The 16,742-nt window shown below is 42.2% G+C and overlaps 1 protein-coding gene across 1 annotated transcript; it reads left to right on the forward strand.

Moving 5' to 3' along the window:
• The first annotated feature begins 6,399 nt into the window (after positions 1-6,399).
• C14H16orf78 (chromosome 14 C16orf78 homolog) lies at positions 6,400-16,327 on the forward strand. Its single transcript, XM_049787398.1, has 4 exons — positions 6,400-6,543; positions 7,674-7,830; positions 14,069-14,315; positions 16,180-16,327. Exons 1-4 carry the CDS (start codon positions 6,400-6,402, stop codon positions 16,325-16,327), a joined length of 696 nt encoding a protein of 231 aa, XP_049643355.1.
• The last annotated feature ends 415 nt before the right edge of the window (positions 16,328-16,742 follow it).

Raw genomic sequence — 16,742 nt, forward strand, 5'->3', positions numbered from 1 at the left:
ATTCTCTCTCTGCTCCCACAATCCTTTTCTGTAAAATCATTATCACATGGTTTCCATTATCTTGTGTTACTTATTTGTATCACATAAAAGATCTTGATTCGAGTGATAGAAAATACAGCCAGAGCTAAGTTTCACATTTGAAGTCCAAAATTTAAGCCCAGATATCATATCTTTAAGGGACTTCATTCTCACCAACAGGTTTCTCCCTCAAAACAATTGTCTAGAATTCCCTGAAAGATGATAGATAGATAGATAGATAGATAGATAGATAGATAGATAGATAGATAGATAGATAGATGATAGTAGATAGATAGATAGATAGATAGATAGATAGATAGATAGATAGATAGATAGATAGATGATAGTAGATAGATAGATAGATAGATAGATAGATAGATAGATAGATAGATAGATAGATAGATAGATGATAGATAGATAGATAGATAGATAGATAGATAGATAGATAGATAGATAGATAGATAGATAGATAGATAGATAGATAGATAGATAGATAGATAACTGAATAATCTGCCAATTTCATGCTGATTGGCCAATTTTGGTATTAGCCCCTCTGGGAGTAGGGCTTTGTGAGATTGGCAGAGGCTGATTGGGCTCAAATAGGAGTGGTGTTTTACTCACTCTATCCACTAGGGGGAGCAATGAAGAGGAATACCAGTGCCAGCAGGGCCAGAAGCTTCATGAAAGCAGATTTTACAGATCGGACTTAATTTCTGTCCTGTCCGCAATGTCCAGGACATTGCTTGGCATTAAGGCCTAGACTCACACCTTGAGAGGAGGGGTTGAGCTACACCTGGTGGTGCTCAGCCAGGGGTTCTCCTGGCTCTGCACTTAGGGATCCCCCCAAGAGAGCTCAGGAGACCACATGGAATGCTGGGAATCAAACCTGGGAGGCCCTGTGAATGGGAAGCACCCTACCTGAGTTTTATCTCTCCAGACCCAATACATTCTTAATTGAAATTGACTTCAGTCCTAAGAAATGGTTTTCTGGAGCCTGGCTCTGGATTTTTCAAAATAATAACAATGACTTTCAATAACAATTGAAAAACTTTGTGTTCACAAAAGTAGACTTTTAGCAGCCCAATTTCCACCTCAGCCCCAAGTACCCAGAAGCAAGTGACCTCTGGGACTTGCCACACGTTTGGGAGGAGAAAGCTGGGCGGAAGAGATGTTTAGAGTGATGCATGTCCCCACTCATTCACTCACTTACTCAGCCTCTCCTGCCTGTTCATTATGGCTCTGCAGGACTGGGCAAGCTACCCCCACTCACCCCCAACCAGTGCTGGTTTATTATAATCATTTCATTGGTTCAATCATTCCCAGTGTGGCTGTCCCTAAGGAACATTTGGAAATTGAAGGGCTTGCCTTCTATAACTGTGATGGAGCATTAACATATTGAAAGACCTTTTTATTTCCCCTTTATAGTAAACTGGAGGATTGTGGTAGCTTTAAAAATATTTGTCTGCAAATATTTAAGTTATTATATGAATTTTATTTCTAAGTGGCAAAGGGAGGTTACAATTTGGGACTTTCTTTAAAGTACATTGGGGAGCCAGGGAGAAGCCCAAAGGACTGGAATATATGCTGTGTGTGTGTGTGTGTGTGTGTGTGTGTGTGTGTATGTGTGTGTGTGTGCACGAATGGGGGGTAGCCTGGGTTTGATCCCAGCCTGCGTCGTCTCCCATGCACTTCTAGAAGCCATCCTCTAGCATCAAGCCAGGAGTAATTGCTTTTCTAATGCCCACTTACCCTCGTCCCCCAAAAAGAGTGTATTGTCAGGGGATTTTATCAATAGCTAAGTGAGGAGATAGTAAATCTTTGCCAAAAGTGACTATCAAACTGGGTCAAATGGGTAAGAATAACCATGGACATAACTCTGGACATCAACCAAAAGCAACCAATCAGTGAGCATTTGTTCTAGAGTCTGGAGATGCCCCAGCAGGTGATATCTGTGGCATTTAGGTCAGAGGTTAGATACATCCTCAATTCCTAGCTCTGTCAACTGAAGACTCTCTCCAGGAAGTCAGTTTATGCCTGGGCCAGGTGGATTGAGATGTTGAGCAGGACCCACTCTGGCCACTTGGCTTATTTCTGTGAAAAAAATCTCTAAGACAAAAAAGTGTGAAGTGAATAGCTCCTCTAGACTCTGGTTCACAGCTTTGGCTGGAGAGGAAATATTTCCTGCCAAAGCTTGTCTAGAAAGAATCAATCCAATCCAATGTTCCTGGAGCAATATGAAGTTGTTCATGGGCAGAGGAGATGATGAGAGGGTCCAGCAAAGTCTGTGTAGACACTGCTGAATTTTCAGTGTGCATCATGAAGCAAAGCTTCTAAAGTGGCTCCCTCTTATCCCTCCTTCCTAGAATCAGTGTCCTGTGGGATTCTTCCAGTTATCTCTGGCCCCAGACTTGCTTCAAATGCAACAAGTCACAGGAGGAAAACCTCATTGCCTGGTTAGGCTAAGAAAGACCAACTCCTGCTTTGTCTCTTCTCTCTCTCTCTCTCTCTCTCTCTCTCTCTCTCTCTCTCTCTCTCTCTCTCTCTCTCTCTCTCTCACCATATGTATATTATATATATATATATATATATATTGTTTTGGGGCCACACCCAGTGGTGCTCGAGCATTACTACTGGCTCTGCACTCAGAAATTGCTCCTGGGAGGCTCAGGGAATCATACGTGATGCCAGGGATCAAACCCAGGTTGGCCGCATGCAAAGCAAACACCCTATGCTGTTATTTCTCTGGCCCAACTTGCTTTCTCTTTCTTGCTTTTATTTACTTGCTCTGCTTGCCTCACTCTCTTATGCTTACTGGCTCTTCTCTCCTCTCTCACTTTCTTATGTGCTCTCGCCCACCCCTTCACTGGCTGATAAAGAAGTTGTGACTGAGTTTCTCTGTAGAAACCCTATTGATGTTCTGAGTCTCAGAAGCTGAGGGGGGCCTTGTACCAGCAGTATCAAGGAATAAACCACTGTCCTCCACTCAAAGCTTATAAGAAGTACTCATGCATCCATGCCATGTCTAATGTGAGCCTGAAACAGATCCTGCATCAGTCCGGCCTTCAACTGGCTAGGACCTGGCAAGGTCCTCACTACAACAAGTCTGAGAATCTAATTAAGGCATACCCAAGAATCCTGGACCATGGACACTTTGACCAAAAAAAGGTTCTTTTGAACCACTGAGCACCAGAAAGATTTGTGATGCAGAAAAAAAATAAATAAAGACTGGTCCAGCTCCCTGACTCACACATGAATTCAGCAGCAGCAAACAGAGGCCTGCTGCATTGAGGCACTGAAGTATGCAGATATTGTTCAATCAGTTTTGCAGACAGAAACCATACTTAGGAAGCAAGACCTAACTATAAAATCAGAAACATTTTGACATCCTGCCATGTGAAAAACAGTGTTCCTAGAAAGGGTTTGTCTCAGACCAAGAATGTGGCCCTGGTGGAAAACACGTGCCTTACATTTGTGAGGCCATGGCTTTGGCCTCCAGCAGCCCTCCCCTGAAACACCCCTATGCTCCTCTCCCTGCTTACAACAACAAATGCTGCAATATATGCAAGACAGTCTGTCTATTTCCCAGGGCTTCAAAAGGTTTTTATTAAAAAAAAAAAAAAGCAACTATAAAATCTGAATGAGGAGGAGCTCTAAATCCAAAGTTGTTACCCTGTATATATTTTTTTAATTTCCAGCTTTCAATAAAAATTACAAAATATGCAAAGAAGACAGTGTGATACTCAGAAAAACAGCTGACAATAGCAGCCAACTCTAAGTGTTCCCAAATGTTAGATTTAGCAAATAAAGACTTCAAATAGCTATTATAAATGAGTTCAAAGAACTAAAGTTAATTATTTAAAAATTCAAATGAAAGTAATAGAACACTTCATCAACAGTTTCCAAAAGAAATAGATTCAAACTATTAAAAAGTAAGATAAATTATGATGTTGAAAAGAACAATTAAAATAAAGCTTGTTCTAGAAAGATTCAATGCCATTACATGTGGCAGAGGAATTTTTGTACTTACATTATTTAATAAAAAAAACTATAAAATTTAGTAAACAGAGAAAATGAATTAAAAAATCTTAGATCTCAGAAGAATAGCATAGATCTCATATGTTTAACATGAAGTCATACAACATTATGAATAGCAGAATAACATGCCAACAGATGTAAAAAGGGAATCTCAGAAGCAGAAAAAGAGGCTAAGGAGAAAGTTCAAAGCACTGAAGTATATGCCTTGCATTTGTCAAAACCCTGAACTCAGTCCTCAGCACTGCACTTTTCTGACCTCCAACCCCACTGGGGTGTCCCCAGTAATCCCCAGTACCACTGGATCCAAGCAGTACTGTACTTGGATCAAGTACTCCCAGTACTTGGGAGGAAGCACTGACCAGCAGACCTGCACCATGGGCCAGTAGCTCCCAAATCTCCAAAATACTGGTTGTAAATTACATAAAATGGGGGTCAGAGAGATACCATGGGGTAGGGCATTTGCCTTGCATGCAGAAGGTCGGTGGTTCGAATCCTGGCATTCCATATGGTCCCCTGAGCTTGCCAGGAGTGATTTCTGAGCCTAGAGCCAGGAGTAACAACCCCTGAACACTGCCGGTGTATGACCCAAAAACCAAAAAACAAAAAAACAAAAAAAAAAAAAACTCTAGAATGACAAAAATTTATGACAGAGATCCTTAGACTCCGATTAAAAAAAAAAAGGTATATATCGAGAAGGATGATACAGGCACATCATAGAGAACTGTTGAAAAACAAAGCCAGGAAAATCAGTCAGAGAAAGTGACTCATGTTGAAGCAGCAGTGGGTTATGAAAAAAGTTTGCTTTCCATAAAAATAATGGAATACCAACAGCAGTGAAATGACACCAAATATGTTATGAAACTATTAGCCAAGAAATCTGCTATCGAGCAATTCAAAAGTTAGGGTAAAATCATTACAGTTCCACATGCACAAAGCCTAAAAGAATTAATTGTTAAAATTCTGCAAATATATTGCAGAATTGATGAACCCATCCATAAGATTATATGTATATAAGTCTATTCTCTATGGCTTATGTTGCATTAGAGTCCAACCTACATGCCACAGAATTAATAACTACTTGCTCATTATAACAAAGATGATAATCAAATATATAAAATTTTGTTAGGGCAGTGTTTACCCACATAGGGTATTAACAGGCATTGGGATCTATAGGAGAACTGGGGTTCCAGATACCTTTGTTTAGGTTCCTGCCACATTATTTCCTTCTATGAAAGTATACGGATATAAGTAAGCCTGATCATGTATGTCACTTCTTACCTGGAAGTCTGCTTCTTAGTTTTTCCTTTCTTTTCCTTCCCAATCCAAGCATACCTGCAGAACCTAGATACTCTCTGTTCTTCCTCCTCTTCATCTCACCTGCAAAATTTCTTACCTCCTGTGCCTCACAATTACCCAGACTTTCTTTGATGTGTCACTTAGGAAGATCACTTTCTTTGTGCCACAGAACCCTTGCATATGCTTTTTCTAAACATCCAAACTTCTAGTGAATTCTACTTACTGTTTTGCTCCATGTTCAAGTGTGTCACACCCACTGTCCCAGTCAAGTCTACTTTCCCGTTTTGAATTACATCTCTTTCCTTCAGTTTTCTGTTCATGTGTCACTACAGAGTCACAAAGTAATTATTCATGGCTGTCTTCTCTTTCTCACAAGCCCATATGTTTTAGAGCTCAGAGCTACATTCCATCCAAAGCAAGATGCCTAGCTACTGCCTGCTCCCTTAATATAAAAGTAATAGAGTCTATAGATTTACTCTTTTCTCTTTTTGCGGGGTGGGGATGGGGTATACACCTAGCAGTGCTCAGGATTACCTCCTCACTCTGATCTCAGGGATCACTCCTATTGGCTCTCAGAGGTGCCGGGGGTCAAATTCAATTGACTCCATGTAAGACATTCTCCTTGCTGGCCATACCATCTCTCCAACCCCAGAAAGCTTCATTCTCAGTGCATTATGGAGATGTTAAAAGCTAAAGTAAGAAAGTTAGAGTTTTTCATAGGTTACGGGAGCCATTAAGGACTTCTAAAAAGGGGAGGGGGGGAATCTGAGATGAGATGTCTGTGAACAAGAAAGGGACAAAGCCAGAAGGGATACTGTGACAGTCCAGTGAGAGACTGCACTGAGGAAGCTGGGACATGGCACACAGAGAAGCTATGACCTCATGCCACTTCAACCCCTAGCCATGACCTCATAATCACCATCTGATGCCAAGCTGCCAGCTAGGCCACGTCGATAGGCCAAGCCCTGACATTCAGGCCAAGGAACCAAGACCAGGGGAGGCCCAGGTGGAGGTGCATCTCTCTTCTCGAGGCAGCACCCAAACACCAGCATGACTGAGGATCTAGAGAACCTGAAGGACAAGATGCCCACAGAGAGGAAGTCTGTGTGGAGATCGGCTGAGGAGAGACGCATGTCCGATCTGACACGTGTGCTGGAGTGGATGGAGCGGAGGCAGGGGAAGAAGAAGCAGGAGGTGATCACACCTGAGGGCTGGAGAAGAGGTCACTCAGACCAGCTGTAGTAGTATGGGGGCAGCTTTCTGCTGAGCTAGGGCTCTATGTCCAGGGTGAATGGGGGGCCAGGGGCAGCCTTCCTAGCTCCAAGTCCAGTAAATCCTTGCTATAAAGTTCATTGGGGCCAGGGAAGGAATCCCTATGATGCTGGAGAGCACTTTGGAGTGTAAGACCAACCTGGAGCCATGTGATATGCACCCCCAGGATATTGATGGTTATAGAGGGGCCAAAGCACTAGAGTGGAAGCTACAAGTGGGATGCAGGGACTGTGTGCCCCTCGGTGACCACAGTGCTATCTGCACTGTCCTTCCAGAAAAGCAAAGACAGGGAAAGGACATACCCGAAAGAACGTGAAAAGTCAACCCCAAAACTGAAGAGTCCTGCAAAACCGCAGACACCAAGCCACAGGGTAATGTTCTCCCTACAGGTAATACATGCACCACTCCCAGCTGCTGTCTCCCCAGAATTATAGGTGTGACAGGCGCCCAGACACCTCTGCCTACTTTGACCATCATCGTCACCTTATTTGTTAAGGCTCTGAAGCCCACCCCAGTGTTCAGGGAGTCCACTGGGCCCTCTTTGCCCACCTCCCTGGTGGAAACCAGGGGAAACCAGCTCTGGGGTGAAGGTCCTTCTTGAAACCATGTCCTGCAGCTCAACCCCAACCCCAGACCATTCATCAATGCCCAGAAAAGTGAGTCTCTGAGCAGCGGTTTTCACAGCCCTCTTAGTCTCCTTGGAGGCACGTGGACACAAACACAAAGAGCTCATGAGGAAGTTTCACAGGTCACCTGCCCAGCCCACTTGCCCAAGGCCTAGTTCCCCTGCCTGCCTTCCAGTGGGATCTTTTTCTTTAATATCTTTATTTAAACACCTTGATTACAAACATGATTGTGGTTGGGTTTCAGTCATGTAAAGAATACATCCCCTTCACCAGTGCAACATTCCCATCACCAATCTCCCAAATCTCCCTCCTCCCCACCCCACCCCCACCTGTGCTCTAGATAGGCTTTCTACTTCCCTCATTCATTCACATCTTTAAGTCACCAAATTAAAGGCATAGGAAGCGGAACAAAATCTTATTTTTCAGCAAGGACAACCTACTCAGAGAAAGGCCTCAGTCAAAGGCACCAAGAAGGATATGGAGCCTGCTGCCCAGGCCCAGAAGTCCTATGTGGACATGAAGAAGAGACGCATCAGCTCTATCGGTGGTAGCAGCAATGCCAAGGAACCAGCCAGGAAATCAGGTAAAGGGAGGCTTGGCCCTGGGGCATGAGAATTGTCTTCCAGCAGGTCCACTCTCACCAAAGGAGCAGTTACTTTCCTGGACTCCAGACAGCAGCATCTCTGTCCTAGCACCTGGAACACAGAAAGAGCCCCAGACAGCTCTGTAGGGACAGCACCACCAGTGGGCAGTAGGTAGAAGTGATAGATGGTAGGCTCTGCCCTCAGGTGGTCTCCTCAGAAGCCCAGGTTTCCCAAAACCATTTTGGTGACATCCAAATGATCTCCTTCATTAGAGACCTTGCTACCATCCCTGTGGCTCAAAAGGAAGCCCACTGCTGTCTATAGAAAGTCCATACCTATGGGTCTCCAGGCCCACGGGAGCATCTGTTTTTCCACCCCATCTCCACCTTGTAAGGACTCAGAGCTGCATCTCTGTATCCTATTTCCACATCCGTGAAAAAGGGCAGCAAGAATTAACACGGGGGGCGGGGGGACCGGGAAGGTGGCACTAGAGGTAAGGTGTGTCTGCCTTGCAAGCGCTCGCGTAGGACGGACCGCGGTTCGGTTCCCCGGCGTCCCGTATGGTCCCCCCCCAAGCCAGGAGCGACTTCTGAGTGCATAGCCAGGAGTAACCCCTGAGCATCAAACAGGTGTGGCCCAAAAAAAAAAAAAAAAAAAAGAACACAGGGTCGTGTCAGGCTTTAGCAAGATGATGTGTAAAGCATTAAGCCTGCAATGAGTCAATCAGTGCTCACCAAAGGAACAAATGACTCTAAGGAAAGAACTGTCCTGGGTCTCAGAAGTGCTAAGATGCAGTCTCAAGTGGGCTACATCCTGGAGCTGGAAACACAGATATATATATATATATATATATATATATATATATATATATATATATATATATTCACTTTGTCTAGCCTCTTGGGAAATATATAATAAGAGAAATCTGTAAGAGGTTCTGGTGAGCTCAGGGTAAGAGTGACCAAAAGTCACACTGTGTGGGCTGCCAATGGGGCTTCCTGTACTTCTGCACAAAATTCCACCCCCACCCAAGAAGCCCAAGGAAAGGTATTTTATCTCTTTCTGTTTACTACACCAAGATCTCTGTAGCCCAAATACAGTCACTTGCCATCAGACTTAAATGTGATTTCCTCCAAATGCAGTGCAGATGTGAAACCCCAAAATGACACTTGAGTCAGCAAAACGAAACAACACAAAAAATAAAACTCTGAGGCCAGAGTGATAGCACAGCGGTAGGGCATTTGCTTTGCACGTGGCTGCCCAGGATGGACCTAGGTTCAATCCCCGGTATCCCATATGGTCCCCCAAGCCAGGAGCAATTTCTGAGCACATAGCCAGGAGTAACCCCTGAACATCATCAGGTGTGGCCCAAAAACCAGGGGAAAAAAAAGGAAAGAAAAGAAAAGAAAAAAGAAAATAAATAAAATGAGTAACATAAGAAAATACAACCACTCCTGAATATGCCAGTGTTCATTTTAAAGTTTTAACAACTGTTTCCTTCTTATGGAAGGTGTAATATTAGAAGAAACTAAGGAATTCAGAACTCTATTCACAGCTCTTATGCATCTAAAATTGCTCCAAAATAAAAGGTTAATAGATAAAACCTAGCTTAACTGTTGTCTTTCAGGAATTCCCACACCCTGAGTTTTCTGCGGTCCCACTGCTGGACCTTGAACACATTTCATTCTCCTGGTTCTTCCCTATCTCCTGTCAACCCAGGTACAGACTTGTCCTTTTGGGTCTCCCACACCTCTTTTGTGAAGTCTTCTGAGTCAGCAAGTTTTCAAGAATTCCCAGAGAACATTGCGTCAGTCTTGCCCTTTCTCCTTATCACTCTTCCTGATCCCTAAAACCTCTTGCCACTAATGCTGAACCCTTGTTCTCCTCTCTGCAAAACCTCAGATTGGACAAAGGCAATAGGGGAATGCATATTAAGCCTTGGCTAACCTCATTTATGTGAACAAAAAAGGCAAAATATCCCTGTGTCATGTCATGAGCATCTTTCTCCTACTTGATCTGATTCTCCATAACATTTTTGTGGCTCATACATGTTTTCCTTATCAAGTTATTAACCTCAGATGTTTCTTTCTCACTATTCACTAACCTTCCTGTTTTCTCACTTAAATTTTCTCTCTGAATCCCTCTGAATTGTCACTCTTATCCCATTACACATTTGGGGGTGGGGGTGATTTTATCTGAACATGTAATTTTACTACCCATTGTCTGTTGGTTTTTTTTTTTTTAATTTTTTTTTAATTTTTTTTTTTATTTAAACACCTTGATTACATACATGATTGTGTTTGGGTTTCAGTCATAAAAGGAACACCACCCATCACCAGTGCAACATTCCCATCACCCAAGTCCCAAATCTCCCTCCTCCCCACCCAACCCCCGCCTGTACCCTAAACAGGCTCTACATTTCCCTCATACATTCTCAATATTAGGACAGTTCAAAATGTAGTTATTTCTCTATGTCTGTTGGTTTTTAATTTAAATCCCCAGAAAGCCCTCTGTCCTGAGTTCCATACCCTTACTCACTGCCAATGTTAGCATTAAATGCCCCATGTACTCTACAAATCCGTGTCTCTCTCTGCTTTGGAAATACCATTTCGGGCCTAACACTTATTTCTGGTAGGCCAAGTTCAAAACATCTCCTTGCCCAAATTCAGAACCAGGTACTCAATGCTAGAGATTCACCTCATTCATATCCCCTTTCACCCTTAGAATCCTTCATGGGGAGAACAGAGGTTGGGTCTTACTTTTTTAAAATACTAATTTGAACTAATCTCATTTTAATGTTTAGACAATTTGCGCTGAATGATTTCATTGAGTCTGTTGCATGAAATAAACATTCTATCTTGTCATTTGTTTCTAATGTTCCATCAATCCTTTGCTCCCCCTTTTTTTTATACCTTTTTAAGAATGGTAAACTTCTTTATCTTTGATGGCTTATGAACTATTAAATCTTTGCTGTGTTCTCTTAGTGGTTGCTTAGATATCCCTATATATTTTTGACTTATCAGTCTACCATTCCCTTTACATACTTAATAGCACTTTATGTCAAGCATATGGAATTTACGAAAGTATATTTCACCTCTCTAAGCCTGCATAGTATTTTTGCTACATATTATATTTGTCATAAAAACTACAATAAACTGCAGGGTTAGGGTATGGCCAGCACATAGAAGTGCTTGGGGGCTCCTCTTGGCTCTGTGGTCAAGGACAACTCCCAGTAGTGCTCAGGGAACTAGGAATAGAATCCATGCATGTACTCAATCCTTTAAGATATCTCCACTCTGCTACATGTTTTTCTCTCAGCAATTTTCTTTTATAACTAAAGAATCATGACTAATAAAAATCAGATAGTTGAATTTTAGGCATGTTGTCAACTTTCTTTGACCAGTGTTCCCATGTTCACTTCTGCTTACCCTCACCCCCTCCTCCTCTCCTTCCTGCACCTGCCACCTTGAGCGGCCATTTCAAAATTCGGTGGTTGTAGCTTAGACCTTACAGTTTCAGTATTGTTGAATCTGTGCTTTGAAAAGTCAACACTTTTCTTTTAGAGAAACTTTTTTTGTTCTCACATTTCTGGGGCTCTTCGTTTATTAATATAACTCCAGATTTCTATCTAAAGTTATTTTTTTTTACCTGAGTATCTTTCTTTAGTATTTATTATGGTTGAAGTTTACTGAAGATAGATCATTTCAGCTTTTTTTAACTCTGAAATATCTTTATTTTACTTTTAGTTCTGAAAAAATAATATTTCTGAGTATAAAATTCTAGATTGACAGTTTATCTTTAATTCTTTAAAGATATGTTCTACTATGTTCTAGTCATCTTTGTTTCTAGTTAACTGTCAACTTTGCTTGTTTTTCTGCCTTCTATTTTCCCCCTTTGGCTTCTTTAAAGACTTTCTAATAAATTTTATTATAATGTTTTGTTTTTCTTGATTCATGATTTTTGAGTTTGTGATTTGTTGTGATTATTGGTTTATAGGTTTTTATTTCTGATTTTGGAAAATAGGATTATATTGTTTTTATTAATATATTTGGCTCTATTTTTTATCTCCTTCAGGCATCACAATTCTATATATTTTCACTTTCTCAACTCACAGTTTTCCCCTAAATTTTCTTTATTTTCTATCATTGTAGCTCCAGATTCATCAACCTTTTATTTTACAATACCTAATCTCATTAAATTTTTTTATTCCAGACATTGTAGTTTTCATCTCTAGACATTTAATTTGGGTCCATTTTTATCGCTTGTGTCCTTTCTTAATATACTTATGCCTTACTGAGCAAACTCTGTTTTCAAAAGCGATTTTGGTGGTCTTATCAAAAAATTCTGTTTAGTTTCCTCTCTAGATTGTATTGCTAAGTACTCAGCTAAAAGAATTTTTTTCAGGTCTTAAAGAACTTCATGCAGATTTTTCCTGCTGCTATTCCTCATAAGTTCTAGTTGCCATGGTCCACTTGGACTGTCTACATTCTACCCAAGCTCAGAGAAACTTTAGGGTGACGTATGGGTCCCCTTTTCTGAGCTTCAACAATATGCCTCTTATATCAGGTATTCAAAGTCACCGTCAAACTTAACATTCTGTTTTACCCCTCTAAACAGTCAATACAGTATTATCTGTTGTCCAATATTTGATAACTTTCATAGGCCCTGATTACTCCTTGTTTAGTGTGTAAAAATATATCTAACACCCATTATACAACTTTGGATGAAAGAAGTTCTTTCTTTACCTTCTAAATAAACCTTATTGAAAGCAATAACAAATCACTGACACTTTTTAAGAAAGAAGCTACTTAGTTCCGTCACCAGCATCACACTGTTCCTAAAACATCACAATGAGAAATCCCTAAGAGGCCAGCTAGGTACAACCTCCAAACCTTAATATCAGAACTATGCAAAAAATCAGGCCAAACTCAAAATAGCTTAATGCAAAAAAGCTTCAAGTTTTGGCAAATAAGCTAGGTATTTGAAAATGCATACAATCAATGCTTGAGATAAATACCACATCCAAGATATATCATAACCCTGTGGAATTTATTACAGTAGACTAAGAGTCATCAGGTTAGCTTTACCAAGATCTGTAACAATATAGATTTTGGTTATAACTAAGCCAATGCATTAAAGGAAAAATTATATCACTATATTAGTTGATAGACAAACACTGTTAATAAAAGAAATTATAGAAACTTGTACTAAAACTGTTGAGATGTTAAAAAATATATACCCAATTGTGAATGGCCAAAATAATCTTAATTATAGTCCTGGATCAACTAAAGCAAGATTGCTATCATTAATTATATTGTTCTAAAATGTCTGTCAAATGCAATATGTTAAGAAGAGTTTATATTTTTATAATTATTAGAAGGCAGATATTTTCATTCCCCCTGAGACAATCTCTATATATGCAAAGAAATTTCTGTCAGAAATTAATAGAAATTGGCAAGTGATTGCTAGTGTGCTAGAAAAAAAATATTTTGAAATATTTTCCTATGTTCCTGTCATGCCAATTAGAAATGAAACTAGGAATAATATATTCCTTTCTCATAAATAAAAGCCTTAAAATGCTTAGGAAACAAATAAAGGTTCCCAAAAGTCTAGCCCTATAATGTAAATACAGAACTCCATATGTATAAGGGGTAATGGCAGTCACCCGCCATTTTCTCTTATATAACATCTTATATAGTCTTGCTACCTGCTGTTCTTCCTACCTACAATACTTTTCTTTCTTCATCACCTGATAAACTGTCCTTTAAAACCCAGCTTAGGGAGCTGGAGCAATAGTACAGTGGGTAGGGTGCTTACCTTGATTTCTGCTAACCTGACTTCAACCCCATGGTCACTCAAAGCCTGCCACGAGTGATCGTGAATGCAGAGCCAGGAGTAATCCCTAAACATTGCTGAGTGGATGACCTAAAAACAAACCCCCGAAAAAATTAAATAAATAAAACCCAACTCAAAATTGATCTCTGAGCCCCGGTACATCCAGGTAATGTTTTCCGTAGAAAGAGATACATTTGAGGGGAGGAAATAAGAACAAGGAAGAGAGCTGAGAAGCAGAGAGAAAGGAAGTATATAAAGATGAATATAAAAGAAGAGGTCAAACCTGGTGAACTTAGAAGCATTACTTTCAGCATAGGTTTTTACTGGAAGTTCACCCCCCTCTTTACCACCCTCCCTCACCTCTCCAGCACCTCACACCCGGTGGCCTCTGTTCAATTTCAGAGTTAGACATCAAGGATGTCATTGCCCTTGAGAGCACTCCGCGGCCCTTCCGTCAACAGAGCGTAGTAGAACCTGTGCTTCAAGACATTTTATTTTCCCAGCGGAGATCCACCCTCTTTAAAGACTGGACAGGCAAGACATCGGAAGCACTGTATGAGCGCAGACTCAAGAGCATCATTGAGAAGGCCCCTGAGGTCAAGTCAGAAGCAGTGAAAATGCTAAAACCAGAGGAGGTGCTGAGCTGCCGGTGAGCAGACCCTTGGGGGAAGGCTGGCAGACTTTGAGAACCAGTGTGGTCAAGCCCATCTTATGTTTGAAGCCTGCGCCAGGTCTGGAGAACAGGGTGGATGGCCTTTGGGCCTGAGTTCTGTCGTGGCAACCCAGGGGGCTGCACTGGGGTCAAGGTAGTTGGGCTTTCGAGCAGGATTCTCTATGGGAAGCCCATATTCTGGATACACAGGACTCAGGAACCACCACTTTGGTACCACACCTTTTCTTACAACAGGCCTTCCAATATTGCCATTATTTCACAAACGAAGCCTTAAGTATTGATCCAGAGCCCAGGAGTAATGCGCTTGCCTGGTCTATCCCTAGCGCCAGAGATGGTGCCCCACATATCAGTGGGAGTGATCCCTGAGTGCAGAGTCAGGAATAGGCCTTGAGCACCACCATCTATGGCCTCAATCCAAAGACTGGAAAAAGATATTTTTTGTGGATGGAATTGCAGGGAGTGGCTGTCTTTCAGTGGCCATCATTTTAGATGGCTCTTGAAAGGAATGTGAATGAGTGTGAGACCACCTAGTTTTTATAGCTCTTCCCAAAGCTCCCCCTTCTCACTTGTGTTCATGTGAGTCTAAGATGGCCCAGATATCTACCCTGTGCCCCCTCTCCAGAGATACCCTCCTCCCTGCTGGCTGAGGGATGAACAAGGAGGAAGTCATTGGCTAGTCAGCAAACTCTCCCTAAAGGCTTGTTGCCTTCCCACAGCAGAATGATTCTGCTTTCAGACAGACTCTGGGCACCAGGTAGAGGGAAGAGATTTGGACAGCAGGAGAGGAGGTCCCTAACAAACCAGAAAAGCATCTAAGAAAAGAATGGGGGTGTCCATCCAGACTGGAGTCTTAACATGTACCCCAAGTAGAAAGCAGGCAGCCTTCCAGGATTAGACTAGTTCACAAGGAAGTGGGAACTGATGCAGGAGCTGTTTGGAAAAGGCCATGTAGACAGACACACAAGTGATCAAGTGTTGAGGTATGGTCCATTCCTTTCTACAAATTAAGTCACAGCTGGGACTTTAGCTAAGGCTCTATGCCAGTGGCCTATTTTTTTACAGCTTGAATATTGTTAAAAGGAAACAGTCTATTCCCACACCCCTGATCAGCCTCATTCCCACTGTCTACCTCATTCAGCCTGCACTTGTATCTACACTCAAGCACACAGCAAGACACCCAGGCTTCTGAGTTTTCTCCCATGGTACCATCAGGAGATATCTCCTGTCAAGCAGCAGTTTCATGCTAAGAAGACAACCCTTGAAACAGACAACCTTTACCCACTTAACCTTTTTCTCTGAGATGAAACTGCCTATGCCCCTGCTTCCCAAAATGAAAGCGTTTAATTTTAAAAACTCTTCCTTTCCATCAACTTCTCAGGATTCATTGAGTGGAAGAGGAATCAATGTCAAAGACAATATATATGTTTTTTGGGGATGAGGGAGTGACTGGGAAGTGGAAAGAGTGGTTCCTTTTGGGGGTCATACCCAGCAGTGCTCAGGGCTTTCTTTATTCCTGTCTCTGTGCTCAGAGATCACTTCTGGCAGGCTCTGAGGGACCAGATAGAGTGACGGGGATTGAACTCGTGAGCTATGTGCAAGGCAATTGCTCTCTCTGCTGAACTATTATTGCTCAGACCCCGAAAAAAGTGGCCCTTAGCAAATTAATGTCCAAAGACGTTGACCCATCAGAACGTCCACCCACTCGGTACTCAGTTGGCTCCAATAGCAGGAGAGCCAGTTCCTCCAGACCAATCGGCCTGCTCCACCCATTACCAATTTTTTTGGTGAAGCTGAGAGCTTCGAGAATGCCCAGCTGAGCCAGTCTTGCCTCCTCCCATAGGTATCTTCGACTGTCCAAGAACAACGTGCGTACCCTGCTCAAGCTCTGCAAGGATGCGGGCATGAACGTGGACATCCACCCGCACATGGTGGAGGGCGAGATTGATGGGCAGAAGGTGTTTGGCCACAAACCCAGCAATGTGGTCTGAACCTTTTGCACTCCATCCTGACCCTCCTAGCAAGCCAAGGCCAGTCCCAGACAATGATGTCTGAAATCAATCTTAAATAGCATGAACTGGGGTGCACATGTCACATTTGTCCTAAGAGTAGTTCAGGAGACACTGTGGTAGTCGCCTGCCCCAAAACTGCCCATAAAATAGGTCTTAGGAAAAGCTGAGCAGGAAAGAAGTCTTAGAAAAAAGCAAAAAGGGGGAGCCCAGGTCCCCAGAGGGCCTCAGAGAGCCAAGGGGGAGAGCTGGGTCCTGATCACAGACCCAGACAACATGAAAACAGGTTTCTCTATGGGAAGATATCATGAAAACTAGTTTGCTCCAGTGACACCCTCCTGAAGACAGCAATGTTAGGACCAAAGGTGTGGCTCTCTCTGCCATTTGCTTGCCAGAG

Source organism: Suncus etruscus, chromosome 14 (assembly GCF_024139225.1).
Source record: "Suncus etruscus isolate mSunEtr1 chromosome 14, mSunEtr1.pri.cur, whole genome shotgun sequence".
Lineage (NCBI taxonomy): Eukaryota > Metazoa > Chordata > Mammalia > Eulipotyphla > Soricidae > Suncus > Suncus etruscus.